Here is a 15802-nt window from a genome sequence, read left to right on the forward strand (position 1 = left end):
GCACTATAAGTTGATTTGCCTGGCAATCTGGTATATACCAATCCAGTATACCAAATATACCATTCGGTATATTTTTAAAGTATTTTTGGTATATTTGAAGAATAACGTCGCATTCTTTTTCTTTTTTCAAAATGGGTAGCGGGTACCTCACAGTCGAGCACACTTGACTGTGGCTTTCTTACTTATTCTGTTTCTGTTTCTGCCTTCGGCTGTTGCCTATTGATGATGCCTATTGACAGAGCCCAGACAGACAGTCGCAGACAGCGACAGCAGTAACAGGGCGTTGGCTGCTGCGAAATTGAATTCAATTTCCATACAATTATTTCACAATTTCTTTTCAAATGAACCAAATGAAAATCGGCAAACTTTTGCCGCAAGCTCACTGAAAAATCTCTGGCCGAGTGCGAGATGAGAGCAGAGCGAAGAGGAGGAGGAGAAGGAGGAGGAGGAATAGATTTCATTTGGGGTTCGAAAATGCGCATCTCTCAATTGGGATATGCGTGAGGGGGGATTGGCATTAGAATAGGCATTGATATGGAGGAAGTAGAATGGAGATGGAGGATGGAGATGGGAAAAGAGAGAAGGGGAGAATGGAGAATGAAGATTGGAGGAGCTGCTGCCTTGAACAACAAACAAACACATGATATAAGCAATCAATGGGGAACCTAAACTAAGTGCCAGAGACTAAACAACAACAATGAGAGCGGCACTAGGAAGAGGATGGGGAAAGGGCAAGGGAGAAGGGAGAAGGGAGAAGGGAGAAGGGAGAAGAGAAAGAGAGCGAGGACAACAACAAGGAGAAGGACTCGAAATACAAATCAAGCCAACACATATGCGTCTATTGTTAGAAATACAAATTGTGTGTGTGAGTATAGAAAACCATTATAAATTCCCAACTGGCATATATAGGCAGAGACAGTGACAGAGACAGAGAAAGCGACAGCGAAAGCTGCAGAAAGAGAGAGAGAGAGAGAGCGAGAGAGAGAAAGCAGATATGTTTGGCAATCAGTCGTCAGACATTTGTTATGTGTTGTAATTTGCGTACCCACATTCCAGTCAAGTTTTCGCAAAGAGAGCGAGGAAGAGAGAGAGAGAGAGAGAGTGGAAGAGAGAGAGAGAGGGGAGAACTGCGAGTAGGCCCAAGAACCGACAAACATTAAACATCATGTAAATTTGGTTTTGTTTGAATTTCTGCTTTTTGTGTTCTTCTCTGCTCGAAACAGGCGAATGAGTTTTTCTTCTATTTTTTTTATGCCATATTTATCAATTTATTCAGGAACATTTTCTTTTTTAAGTAATCATTGGCCCTGGTCCTTTTGCTCTCGGCCAAAACTTGGCCTTAGATTGAGCGAAATTGCATAATGTGGTATAAAGTACAGAGCCAAACAGAAAAGATTGACTCAAAGAGACGGAGATACAGATAAAGAGTCGGCGACGGAGAGGGAGAGGCCGAGGGGCCGAGGGGCGGAGGGCAGCCAATCAGTCTTTATGCCTGTCAACGAACATAACAGGATTCATTTTTCAGAGAAATGAATACAACACACACACACACAAGAAGAATAAATGCATGTGTAGTGGATTAAAAATGAATATGAATGCAAGATAGTTTCCTAATCGTTAATTAAAGTTTTCAGTTCAGTTGAACTTTTAAATATGAATTAAAGTTGAAATCAGCTTTAGAATTGATGCGACTTGTTTTGGTTTATACACAGAGAGAAAAAATCTAGTATGATTTTTTCGATATTAAAAATAAAATCTTAAGATACTAGTTTTAGGTTGAAGCAATCTTAAATCAAGATTTTTAGGCTAAATTTGTATTTCAAGATTAAAATCTTGATTTAAGAATGTTTTATTCTTGATTGAAAAGTAGATTTCAAATCTAGACTTAAGATTTTTCCTTTTTGGTTAAATTTTACGATTTTTCTATTCTTGAAACAAGATTATAATCTTGAATTTAAATCTAGATTTTTGGTCGATTTTCAGTCTTCATTTAAGAATAAACCTTCTTGATTCAATTTTGATATATAAACAATCTTCATCCAAGTTTTTTTTTTGCTGTGTAGTTTTGGTTATATTTATCTCCCTTAATACTGCACATATATGACATATATATGTTGTGTGATTGTTAATACATTCGCACTAGACACGCCTCCTTCGTCAGGGAAGCAAGTTACTTAGTTAGCAATTAAACACAAGTTGCATAATACTCTGCTAAGAGCATTGCGAGCAGAAGGCACGCCTCTTTATCCTCTATTCTTTATCCTCTATTCTATATTCTGTATTCTGTGTTCTCTATCCTGTAAGTTGGTCTTCGTCTTAGCAGATAAAGTGATGGCAAGGACCTCGCTGTATTCCTGCCCCTATCCGTTTTTCTTAACATATTTATAGGAGTATAAAAGTACTATTTCTTGCTGCTCGGTTTTATGTGACGGGCTTAAGAGCTCAACCTGCGAGTAACTCACTTAAACCTCGCCTCGCTGCCCAACTAGTTCAGGACGAGCGTTCATTAGAGTCCTGGCTGAGCTAACTACTTGTCAAGCAAGATAAATTTCCATACACTCTTGGCCATCTCATACAGAGTACTGCACTAGCTTTTGCCCGCCATTGTCCGCCCTTTTCAGGGTCATAACATTTGTGCATTAACCAGAAAGCAGCGAATTAATGAACGAATTGGATTTGATGGGCAAAATGACGCTTGGCAACAGCATTAAAGTAATGCCGCATTACAAAGGATTCTTTCGAAATATGTTGATGAACTATTTGTTGAAGTCCATTCTTATTACTTAGCATATATTTAACTTAATTTGATTGCCTAGCATACAGTTAATAACTACATAAGGCCGTCATTCAAATAAATTGATTTGATTTCAATCATTCCATCCAATCTATTTCAGTTTATCTTGATAGTTTTCATTTAAATAATGCATTCCTTAAACATATCAATGTAATAGAATAGTGAACAAAATGTAGGTATGCTTTTTTCCAATCAATCATTCCATCAATTAACCAACCAGTAAATAATTCATTAAACATTCGTTCGTTAGCAACAAATTAGTGTAAATTATTAAGTGCGCCATTTAGTATGTGAATGAAATAACTATTATCTAACTTTCGAATATTATATCAATGATGTCAATAATTAAATCAAGTAACCAATCAATAAATAAGTTCACTAAATACTCGTTTATTACAAATTATGAAGTCAGTTCATTTAACTTGTCCATTAGACACAATATGGCCTATATTTATGTGCCAATTTTAAAGTTGATGTCATAGTGTCAATCATTCAATCAAGTAACCAATCGATAAATAAGTTAACTAAGAACTGCTTCGATATATAGCTATCAATCAATCCAAACAACATTGAGGTAATGTCAATCAATCAATCAAGGCATCAATCAGGAACTAGCTCATAAACTTGTGTGTTCATTCTGAATTATTAAGTGATTATTTTCAAATATTGCATTACTCAATCATTCAATCACGTCATCAATCAATTAATAAGATAACTACAAACTCCTTCGTTGTATAAGTAAGTTATTTAGCTAGTCAGCCAAGACGAGTATTAGGCCTTGTTTAAAATTACCAAGTCAGTCACCTAGCAGCTCAATCAATTACACAAGAATCAATCAATCAATCAAGGCTCCAATCAGTAAATATCTCCAAAACTGATCTATTCATTCTGAATTATTAAGTGAGTCATTTAATATTTCAATTTAAAACCATTTCGTTGATCAATCAAGTCGTCAATCAATAAATAAGATAACTAAGAGCTGCTACGTTAGCTATTAAGTCATTTACTTAAAACCAAGTCAATCATCTATCATGTCAATCAAAGCACCAATCAGTAAATATCTCCAAAACTGATCTATTCATTCTGAATTATTAAGTGAGTCATTTAATATTTCAATTTGAAACCATTTCGTTGATCAATCATTAAATTAGATAACTACAAACTTCTTCGTTATATAAGTAAATGAAGTAAGCTTGTCAGACAAGTCGAGTATTAGACAATGAACAATTCTTATCACTTACCGGTCGGACTGGGTGTCAGCGACATCATGTCGAAGTGGATGTTCTTCTGCTCGAAGGAGTAGTCCTTGAGGAAGGTGAGCTTGTTGCCGCGTGCCTTGGACAAGGCGGCGACGGCATTGTTGATGCTCCGCAGATATTCGCGCTTGCCAAAGTTCGTGTGTGGTGCGATGAGGCCGATGTTGAGTTGCTCCTTGTTGGCGCCGACGCCTTTGCTGAGGCTGTTGCCGCCGTTGGTTAGACGCAATGCGGCGCCCGAGTCAGCGATGGACAGCAGCAGCAGCAGCCACATCATTGGCAACAGCAGCAGCGACGACGACGACGATGATGATGATGATTTCCTTTTGTTGTCGTTGATTGCTGTTGATGTTGCTGTACATGTTGCCGCTGCTATTCTTCTGGTTGTTGTTGCTGTTCTTATATTGCTATTGTGATTCTTGTTGCTGTTGGCAGTGTTGCAGTTGCTGTCGATGTTGCTGTTGTTGTTGCTGTTGTTGTTGTTGCTGTTGTTGGTGGCTGCAATATCTACAGCGCAACTGTCATCGACAACAGTGCAAGTTGTCGCAGTTGTTGTCGCAGTTGCTGTTGCTGTTGTGCTCGTTGACATGGAATTGAAGAATATCAAATGCTTTTTGCTTCTGTCACTCGGTTTGGCAGCAACAGTTGCTGATGTTGTCGCTGATGTTGCTTCTGCTGTCGCGTGTTGTGTGCCACATTTCAGTTTCACTTTCTTTGTTTTGCTGCTTCCCCTCGTCAGCTTTCGCTTTGTCCAAATGCTTTGCGGTGTTTGTGCGTTGTTCTTGTTGTTGTTCTTGTTGTTTTTGCTGTTGCTTTCATGTTGCTGTGGATGTTGCTGTTGCACAGCATGGGCCATTAATTCGACCATTACCTATACACGCCTGTGTGTGTGTGTGTGTTTCGCTGTCCTTTTTCTCTCGCTGCCACACAATAATTATATTTGATTTAATTAAATTGAATATAATTTAATTATTTTCGCTGTCGTTGCTGTGTTGCCAATTGGATTGCTGTTGCTGTTGCTGTTGTTGCTGGTGCTGCTGATGTTGCTCTCACACGTTCTCTTGGCGAATTCAATTGCTGCGCGGCAACTCGACTGCTCTCTGTCTCATCGCAGCTCTGGCATTCATTTCGCATTCACTTGATTCATTATTCATTTAAGTACCTGATTATCTTGTTGTTGTTCTTGTTCTTCTTCTTCTTCTGGTTGCTGTTACTGGTGTTGTTGTTGTTGTTGTCTCTTCTCTGCTCAGTTTGTTGTGCGATTTATGCGTTTAACTATTTGTATTTAAATATTTCTCTTTAGCTTTATATTTATTCCTTAGATTTCTGTTGGTGGATGGATTGGGTTCAAAAGCAGTTTCATTTCCTGCTCGATTTCTTCTTCTTCTGCTTCTTCTTCTTCTGCAGCAGTTGCTCTAGTATTTAGTACTCTAGTGTGTATTGTATTTCACTCCCTCGTCGTAGTCGCTGCTGAATTATTGAAATGGCTGCCATGAAACATGAAACGAGTGTAAGTTACTTCGCACACACACAGAGACGTTCGCTAGAGCTCATAATTTGTTGCATGCTACACAATGGGGCACTTGCTGCACTTCTTGTTGTTGTGCGTTAACTGATGCGAGCCAAAGGCCAAAAGCGACAACAATTCAATGCAATATACGGTATTCGATTTACAAAGGGGGCACTTTTAGCATGTTAGACGATGCGAGCCAAAGGCAAAGTGATAGGAATTTAATGCAAAATACGATATTCAAGTTACGATATTCGAGCACTTTATCTCAACGCATATTGGAGTATGGTGATTGAGTAGCTGCAGTTGAAATGTGGCAGCATCAAAGGAAGATGGGGCACACACTCACCCCCACACATACACACACACACACACACACTCACAGTCATATGGTCACTTGGGCTTACAATTTATTGCATGCTACACAATGGGGCAGCACTTGCTGCACTTGTTGTGTGTTAACTGATGCGAGTCAAAGACAAAGCGACAGGGATTCAATGCTATGTACGATATTCGTTTTACGATATTCCATTTACGATAATCGGTTTACGATATTTGATTTACGGTATTTGAGCACACTCTATCATCATCGCATATTGCAGTCTGGTAATCGATACTTAATTTACGATATTCAATTTTCGATATTCGAGCAATCTCTATCTCAACGCATATTGGAGTTTGACCATCGAGTGGCTGCAGTTGAAATGTGGCTGCAGCAAAGGGAAAAGAGGCAGACACCCACACCCACACCCATACACATACACATACACACACACACACACAAACAGAGAGAGCTGCAACAGCTGCTGTTGCTGCAGTCAAATTGGCAACGGGCAATTGTTGGTCAAGCGATGACAGTTAATATGCCGTCATGATTATTGCCATTGATTGCTATTATTATGAGCTGCTATTATTATGTACTATTATTATTATTAGTACAATTATTGTTAATATCGCAGCGCAGACAAATCATGTTTATTATCGATAATACTCCGAGTTGTTTGTCTCGCTTTCAGTTTCGAGTTTTGTGAGTTGGGCGTCGCCTGTCAACGGCAGCAACAGCAACAGCAGCAGCAGCAACACATCGAGTGTCGACTCTTGGCCTGGGGGCGTGGCAGATGGGAGGTGGGAGGTGGAAGGCAGGCAAAGCGAAGTGAAGAGAAGCGTAGCGAGAATGCCTTGGCAAAGCTTCTACGTCAGCACTTTTGCGCTCGACTCTCGGCTCGTTTTTGGCTTCGTCGAGTTCGTGCTGCTCGTGTTGCACGTTGAGATGGAGACTGAGACTGAGATGGAGACCGAGATGGAGACCGAGACTGAGCTTAGGGCGTAGCTGGCAACCAGATCTGGTCGAGGGATTCAAGCTGCTTTTGGCTTACAAGTTGTGCTTGGTTTTTTTTGAAGGCGTCTGCTGCTGCTGTTGCTTTTGCTGTCTCTTCAACTCAATATTTTGTCAATAAGCAGGCAAATTTAAACTCTCTGTAAGTGTGTTGCTGTGTGTGTGTGTGTGTTGTATAGTGTAGTGTGCTTGTTGTTGACCCAAAGCCAAGGGGACAAAGCAGTGATTACTTTTGCGAGCTGACTTGCTTCGTTGCTTGTTGTTTGTTGTTTGTTGGCTTGAGCCGCAACAACGAGAACAACAACAACAACAACAACAACAGCTGCATTACTTGCGGCAGCCAAAGCCAAAGACATGGAAGGTCACACACACACACACACATACACTAGTACACGCATACGAACAGAGTAAAAGCCATAAAATGTCTTGTGTTTTACTCTTCTGTGGTTGTTGTTGTTGCTGCTGTTGGCTATGTCTATGACCGTGTCTGAGCCTACACACACACACACCCATACACATACACGCACTCACACACACACACAGAAGCAGAGAGACAACAGGCGAAGCATTTATGCTTCACTCGTTTTCATACGCAGCGTATGCCAGCCTCTGAGAGTGTGCTATGCGTGTGTATGTGTGTGTGGCTACATTTGTATGTAGATGTACACACACACGGACACACACAGACACACGGACATGTACATGGCAAGACAGCAATAAATTTTATCTTATGAAAACCAAATAAAAGCCGGCACTAGTCCATGGCTGCTGTGTTGTGTGCTCTCCTCCCTTCCCCTCTTCTCATCCTTCTCCTCCTCCCCCTCCCCTTCCCCCTCACCCTCTCCTCTGACTCTGCACTGCTCGACAGCTGCCTGGCGTATTGCGTATACGCAGCGTTGTCTGCACACAAAGTTAACAGCCAGGCGGGCAGGTGTCTCCCCCTATCCCTCTCCCTCTCTTCTCCCCCCTCTATGCTGGACTCTCCACTCTGCACCCTCCAACCTCTGCCTGATTGTTGCCTTGTTTGCCTAGTTTACCGCGAGCTCTGCAAACGCTTTGCCACAACGTGAATTCCCTGTAAACAAAGCACAACACTTGATTGCGATCGATATTCGAAACTTGCTGATCGAAAAGCGAAATCAAACTCAACTACAAATTCGCAATTTTCGACAAATTTACTTCGATACGAAATTAGAGAAATTGAGGAAATAAATAAGTATAATAAAGCATGAAATACTGAATAAAATAAAGTAAATAAAATGATTTTTATCATATGTAAAGCCAAGGAATATCGTTGTATTTTTAGTTTAATCAAAATGCAGCTGAACTCAGTTGAAATTCTAATTTCATTTTCTTTTACTGATTAATTGAAAAGTTAAATTAAAAGTTCTTTAATTATCGCATATTTAAAGAAATGCAAAATTTTGTTTTTATAATAAAATATCGGAAAAGAAAAATCATTAATTAGTCAATATTGAAAGCATAAAAATTGTTTTGTTTTGTATTTTTTATGTACTTTCAAATTCAGCTGAACTCAAATGGAAATAGATGAACAAATCTTAAAAGTATGTTTTCAGGTAAAAACTAAATTCTTTAAAAGAAAATAAAATACGAATTGTAAAAACTAAAATATTTTATTATGTTTTAGTTCAAATAAAATGCAGTTTGGATTCAAATGAAAGTCTATGAAAATATGTGTAAAGTTATCAATTACAAAACTAAATTATTATCATATAATGCGGAGTTGAAAGAATAATTTTTATTTAATATTTAAAGCAAGTGCATATGTTTTTTTCTGTTAATTTAAAGTTGAGCTAAATTTGCTAAACTGTTGCTCTAGTTCCTTCTAAAGAGTATCGCCTAGTTGCTTAAGCTGACCACATACCAGTATATTCTTTATCTTTATTTTGTTGTTGCCCTAATAGTGAGAGTTGTTGTTGTTGTTGTAGGGATTGTTGTTGGGATTGTTGCAATGGCATTATCATCAACTGTCCTTTGGCGTAGCTTTCGTTGCCACTTTTATGACTTTTAGTGCGGTCCCAGCATTAGTGCTTCCTCGCCCCCGGCCCCCCGCTCCCCTCTTGCCTTCCTCTACATGAAGAGTTTGTTACTTCACACACACATGAATAGTATGTATGTGTGTGTGTGTGTGTGTGTGTGATATTGGAAAAGGGGTTAGCAACATTTCCTTTTTTTTCGGAAGGGATTTTTAGGCAACGTTTGGACGTGTGACAGTTTTTTCGTATTTGCCTGCCACGCCCACATACACACTAGGCACGCCCTTCTGCTCCTTCATTCACGCACACACACACACACACACACACACAACAAGGTCGCTGCAATGTTGTTCTCGATGTGTTTTTGTGTTGTTGCCGCGTGTCGTGGCTTCAACTTTTGCTTTCAATTTCAGCACCTAAACATCCTGCTGGCATTCCCCACCATCCCCCTCCCCGAAACCTCTGCCTCCCCCTCTTAATTCAGTCGTAAATCGACAGTGCGTCGACCGCTGTCAGCGTTGCGTTTTGTTACGATTATTCGCCTTTTGTTACTGTTGCCTTTCTATTATTCTGATTGTTGCCCCGAAAAGAGCCAAAAGCAGGAGGCAGCTGCTTATTAGTTTTTTCTGTTTCTTTCTTTTTTTTTTGGCCACTTTTGCTGTCGCCAGCTCAGCCTCCGCCTTCTGCATGAGACGTGTTAGCAGCCAGCAACGAGCAACCAGCAACCAGCAACCAGCAACCAGCAACAAGGACGACAACAAGGAAAAAAGCAAAACAAAAACAAGAGCAAAAAAAAAAGTGGCAGCTGAGAAAAATGGGGCGTGTTATCTTTTTGACGTTGATGATGCGCGATTCGTTAGTGGCACAAGAACAACAACAACAACAACAACAACAATAACAAGCGCAATCACAATAACAATATCAACAGCAGCAACACACACACACACACACACACACACATCATCATCATATATACACACACATACAAAGAAGGGAAACTGCCAAGATTCATCAACTGATTTAATGGAGCTTCATTTGATGCTCTTTTTTCATCTTGATCGCCTGCGACGAACTGTCTGAGTGTGTGTGTGTGTGTGTGAAAGTGTATATGTGAGTGTGAGAGAGAGTCTTTTTACTGTTTCAATGTATAGATCATTCAAGGAATGCGCTCTTAGCAGTTAATGAATGCAGACAAGTTTGCACTTTGATCTTGTGTTTTCTCGCTTTCATTTTTTTCCCTTTTTTGCATTTGTCATTTTGCATTATTTCATTTATCATTTGTCACATTGTTTGTCTCACTTTTGTTTCGCGTGCACTTTAAAAAAAATGTTGACAAAAAAAGAACGAAGCACACACAACTCTGTTTTGCCCGTCAGCACAGTTGATAACCCTGGCATTGGCCTCCAAACGAACGCAAAAAAAAATGTGTTGCCTACTTCAAGGCGCGCTCAATTAAAGTTGGGTGCGGACAAACAACAACAACAACAAGAACAACAGCAGCAAATAGGAAAAGAAGAGGAAGAAACGATGCCAAGCGAATGGGGAATTGCACTTTTGATCGCATTGCAGCTGCTGTTGTTGTTTTTAAATAATTTGCTTGGTTTTTTCGCGTGTTATTTTTTCCCTCTTTTTCGTATTTTGTTATTGCTTGCGAGAGAGGATGAGGATGAGTGGGAGGGGGGGGGCAGCCCAGGAGCCTGGTAGCAAAGCGGAAAAGGGGAGGAGAGAGAGAAGCGAAGAAGAAGAAGAAGAAGAGAAAACACAGCAGCAGAAAATGAAACAAGAAACAAGTCCACACCCAAAAATTCAAAGACACGCACAACAGCGACGCTAACGATGCTGCCGACGCTGTCGTTGACGTCGGCGCACACACATACACACACTCGCACACACTCGCAGACACACAGACACAGTCACGCACGCACACAAACACGTTAATATGTATTTTTGCGAGCTGAATTTGTGGCCTGGATTTGCGCAAACTGTTTTTGGCCTTTGTCAACTGTTTTTTTCCTCTGCTTCTTTTGCTGTTGTACTTTCTATTTTTTAGCCTGACGTAGGGGAGGTAAAGGGAAAGCGGAAGGGGGAAGGGGGAGGGAAAGGGCTATTGTATGTGCTTGCTTACGTTTCACTTATTTATGCTTTTGTGCTCTTAAAGCTACACTGCACGGCACGCTGTCATCGCAAGTTCGCTGTTCGCTGTTCGCGGTCCGCGGTCGAAAGCGTTTTCTTTTTGGTTTTTTTTTTGTTTTTGGGGTCAGTTGGTCACTTGACCAGAAGCTGGCCACGAGCTGTCTTTCAAGTCCGCTGCTAGGTTCTAAGTCACGGTCCAAGTCAGAGTCAGAGTCGAAAGTCTGGTCTACGTTTTTAGCCGCTGTTCGCTGCTGTCGTTGTCGTCGTCGCGCGTTGTGTTTTTAGCCCCGCTGACGAGTTGCGACGAGATGCGAGTTGCGAGTTGCGAGATGCCGTTGCCGATGCCGATGCGGAGTGAATGCGACGAGCAACGATGTGGCACTGCCAACCCGGGACAGAAGCACAATCGTTACTACCAGCAGCAGCAGCAGCAGCAACGATGGCAACGACAGCAGCAGCAGCAGAGCAGCAGAGGCAGCGACAAGTTCAAAGCAGAGAATGCTGGATGCTGATTACGAAATTTACAAAAAGCTTCACACACATACACACACACACACACGCGTAGGGACACGCGCAGTTATTACAGTTATGTATATTTGTAGCTTTCGTTGTAGTTGTGCACTCCCCAACTCAACTCTGGCATTCCCCTCCGCTTCCCACCCCTCGGCAACTCAGCTTCTTCGCTTCTGTCAATGTCAAAGGAGAACAGCAGCAGCAGGGCTTTTTTTTTTTTTGTTTTTGGTCTGCGCGCCAAAGTGTCGTAATATTAATATGCCAGGGCTCGTGCGCCACTCTCTTTGTCTCTCTCTCTCGCTCACTCTCTCACTCTCTCTTTCATCTCGTGCCAAACCCATTTTTCTAACGCTCAGCAACTGACCCCACCCGTTGGTTTACAACAGTTGTCAGGGTTGCCAGGTGGCTGAATTAAAACGATATTACAAGTTTTGTAAATGCTGACAAAGAATGCTTAAAGAAGAGTCTAGCAACTGTTTTTCACATGCAAATTTCAATGCAGCAAATTGTGATCATTACAATTCAATGAGCATCTGACAACTCTGCTTTGGTTGCCAACCGATTGAGAGAGAGCCGACGTCAGAGAGCGCGAGAGAGTGTGAGAGAGAGACTGCGCCAGCACCCGAACGAAAGGAAACGAACGAAACGAAACGAAACGAAGCAAACAAATCGAATCGAAACGAAGCTAACGAATCCAGCTGAGTTCAGCGTTCGGCTGATGCTGCATTCAAAAACGAGCTGCTTCGGCTTCCTCGGCTGCCTTGACTTCGACTTCGGCTCTGTTCGATTTTTCGAGACGAGACACAAAAACCACGTGTTGATTTGTTTTGATTATGCGCATTTTGCCTTTGAAACTTTTTTAATTGAATCGCACGCTCTCTCCCAGTCTCAGTCTCAGTCTCAGATGCTGCTGCCACTGTTCGACAGCTAAGCAAAGAAAGAAAGAGAGAGAGAGAGAGCGAGAGCGTGAATGCCTGGTGGTTTGCTCTTGTCTTTGTTGCCTTTGCCTTTGCCCATGGGCAACATCGTCGTCATTGTCGAGGCTGTTTGGATTGTTGCTTTTGACTTCGGTTTTGCCAGTAGTCTTGTCTCCATCCCATTTTCCCCCATTCCCCCCTGTTTCCCATTTGCGTTTACGTTCCCCTCTCGCTCTGGTTTGAGTTCCATGCGTTCTCGGCGTGTAAACGTTTTGCGGCTTTGCCGTTGTCTCTAGCTCAGATGATGTTGCGAACTGAGAACTGAGAACAGGGAACTGAGAACTGGGAGCTGGGAGCTGGCTGCCAAGTTGGTAAATTAATAAATTGCCTGTATAAACGTGGCCCCGAGTGCGTCCTTTGACGAAATTTGATCGAGCAGCGGCAGGGACAAGCGATTAGGCATGACTGTTGACATGTCTATGATAGATATGCTGCCGCCTTGCGACAACCGCACCGCACCGCACCTTACCGCAGCCGAGAGCAAGACTCATCTCCACTCTACACGGCCTGACAAGGTCACCAGTCACCAGTCACCATTCACCCCTTACCCCTTTCTGTGCTTTCTGTACTTTGTAGTTCGCTGTTGGAGCATTATTATAAATTTGAACATACGTATTTACATATGGAGCATAATATTAAACAGCATGCTCATAATTACCATTTCGCTCTCTCTTTCGTTCGTTCGTTCGCTCATTCCTCTCACTTTTTACCCGGATCCCTGACACTTTCCTTTCGCCGTTCGCTTGGCTTTTCTGTACCTCCTATGGCAACTATGACTACCTACTATGAATGTGAGTGTGTGTGAGTGTTTTAGATTCTCTTTGTGCCTGTCGCATATTGGTTACAAGTGAAAAGGGGCAGCTTCTCGTACTCGCATCATCGCCAACGAAATATGCCCATATCTTCAAAGCGCACACACGCAGAAGGGCGACAACAGAGAGGAGCACAATCATCATCATCATCATCATCATCAATATCATCAGGAGCTTCATCCGCATAGTTCGAGGGCAAATTTGGAAGCGCTTTAAACACATTTTAGGGGCGTTGTACCAGCCAAAGCAGACCGACCATTTATTGTGGGCTTTTTTGAGAAATTTACTTCAGCTTCAGCTTTAGCTTTCGAGCGAGCGAACGAGCGAACGAGATAGACAGAGGCTCCGCAAATCTCTAGCCACAAGTTTCCAATGGATGCGAACCTACTGCTAAGGTTTTTTTTTTGTGGTTTTTTAGAGCGACCGAGCGGCGATTAAAGCAATTTTCCACATCATTGAATTGTGCTCAAGTCACAGGACGTGCGTCAATTAGGCCACTCTCTTTGTCTGCTTAGTGTAGACCTCTTCTAGACACCCACTTGACTCCTTGCCTCCCTGCTGCTCCCCACGAGGAGTTGTGCTCGATTGCCACTGGCAATTTGCATAATTATCTCTTGCATGGCAAAAGTTTCACCGCAATTGCCAATCAGCAATTGTCGCTATCGCCTGCAATGAGAAGATACCGCATACAAAACACTCGAATTATTCGAATAAATATCAAAACGGACTCTCAGATTGCCACTTGCGCTACAATACATATTCAAAGTTCGACTTTTAAATACAAAATTTGAATTTAAGCTTGTAAAAAAGCTGCGTTCAAATACACCGGGATGTATATTTGGTATTATATATGTATATACTACTACATTTAAAATATACCATAAAGTACAAAATATACCAAAGAGTCAACGCAATATTACAAGTAATAAATGCCAAAATATATATTTGGTATATTAAAGTACAAAATATACCAAATAGTCAACACAATAATACAGGTAGTTAATATCAAAATGTATATTTGCTATATTAATATACCGCTACATTCCAAATAAAGTACAAAATATACCAAATAGTCGACACAATAATACAGGCATTTACTACCGAAATGGATATTTGGTATATTAATATACCACTACAGCTCAAAATATACCGTAGAGTACAAAATATACCAAATTTCAACCCAATAATACAAGTAGTAAATACCGAAATGTATATTTGGTATATTAATATACTAATTTATTCAAAATATACCATAGAGTGCAAAATATACCAGATAGTCAACACAATATTACAATTAATAAATACCAAAATGTATATTCGGTATATTAATATACTACTTCATTAAAAAAATACCATAGAGTAAAAAATATACCAGAGAGGCAACATGTAATAAATACAGAAATGTATATTTGATAAACGATATACTACCACATTTGAAATATACCAGATAGTCAACACAATATTACAATTAATAATTACGTTATAGTACATTTTATTCACAAATCAAATATAAGAGTTCAGGTTCATGTTTTAAATACAAATTCGGGTTCAAAATCATATCTATTCAATGACCTAATTAAATTTAATTGTTTGCGATTACAAAATAAAAAGCAATTGGCACAAATTAGCGAACAAATTCAAGACTTTCTTTATTACTATTTGAAATGGTGCTGCAATCTTTTGCCTGGCAACTGGAAACAGGCAACTGACAGATGGCAGCTGGAGGCTCCAGGCTGGAGGCTCGAGGCTGGCAGCCTTGATTCCTAAGTTAATTATTTCAATTAATTAGAGATGCCGAGGCACAACTAGCGCGTGTGCCAAGGTGAATGCAGCATCAGCATCAGCAGCAGCCTTTATTTGGCTTTGAAGCCACTTAAAGGGCGAGAAAAAGAGAAGGAAGAGAGACAGAGCGAGACGGGAAGAGTAAGAGAAGGAGGCGAGATTTTTTGTGCAACCACATCACTCATACGCCTCGTTGTCGAGCGACGGTCGAGCGAAGACTCATTTGACTGCGCTGATAACAATTATTGCGCTGCGCCTTTTTCGTACTTTTTGTATTGCAATTGCATAGCAGAGAGGAGAGTAGAGGGGGAGAGAGAGAATTAAAAGACTGGAAAAGCGATTTAATAAAATAGACGTAATGATAAAAGCACTTTACACACATGACACGTCACAACGCGATGCGCTGTGACTTGAAGTTGTGGCTCGGCAATCGATTGAAATTCAAGAACGTGGCGAGGGAGCAGAGCATAAATCATAATATGATACAGAGGCGCAGAGCACACACAAAATAATAAAGCAGGCGTGGCAAGGGGAGGGAAGGGAGAGAGACAAGAAAAAGTACAGAGGGTGAATAAGAAGAAGAAGAAGAGCTGGCGTGACAAGTCCAGAAATCCATTAATTTGCTTAGCTTTTACACCAGTTTCAATCTTAGCATCAGGGCTGCAGTAAAACGAGCCGCCACCCCTCGCGCG

At 41.1% G+C, this 15802-nt stretch overlaps 1 protein-coding gene across 4 annotated transcripts in view; it reads right to left on the reverse strand.

Moving 5' to 3' along the window:
* The window catches only part of LOC133849366 (glutamate receptor ionotropic, NMDA 2B), a 38664-nt gene extending 27235 nt beyond the window's left edge, over positions 1–11429 (reverse strand). For 3 of the 4 annotated variants that reach the window (XM_062285402.1, XM_062285400.1, XM_062285404.1), the window contains exons 1-2: positions 11019–11429; positions 4036–5537 (exon numbers count right to left, since the gene is read on the reverse strand). In XM_062285402.1, the coding sequence (XP_062141386.1) occupies positions 4036–4918 (883 nt within the window). In that variant the 5' untranslated portion in view covers positions 4919–5537; positions 11019–11429. The remainder of the gene's footprint in view (positions 1–4035; positions 5538–11018) is intronic. The other variant, XM_062285401.1, reaches the window with a different exon arrangement.
* Between the last annotated feature and the right edge of the window lie 4373 nt (positions 11430–15802).

This window comes from Drosophila sulfurigaster, chromosome X (assembly GCF_023558435.1).
Source record: "Drosophila sulfurigaster albostrigata strain 15112-1811.04 chromosome X, ASM2355843v2, whole genome shotgun sequence".
Lineage (NCBI taxonomy): Eukaryota > Metazoa > Arthropoda > Insecta > Diptera > Drosophilidae > Drosophila > Drosophila sulfurigaster.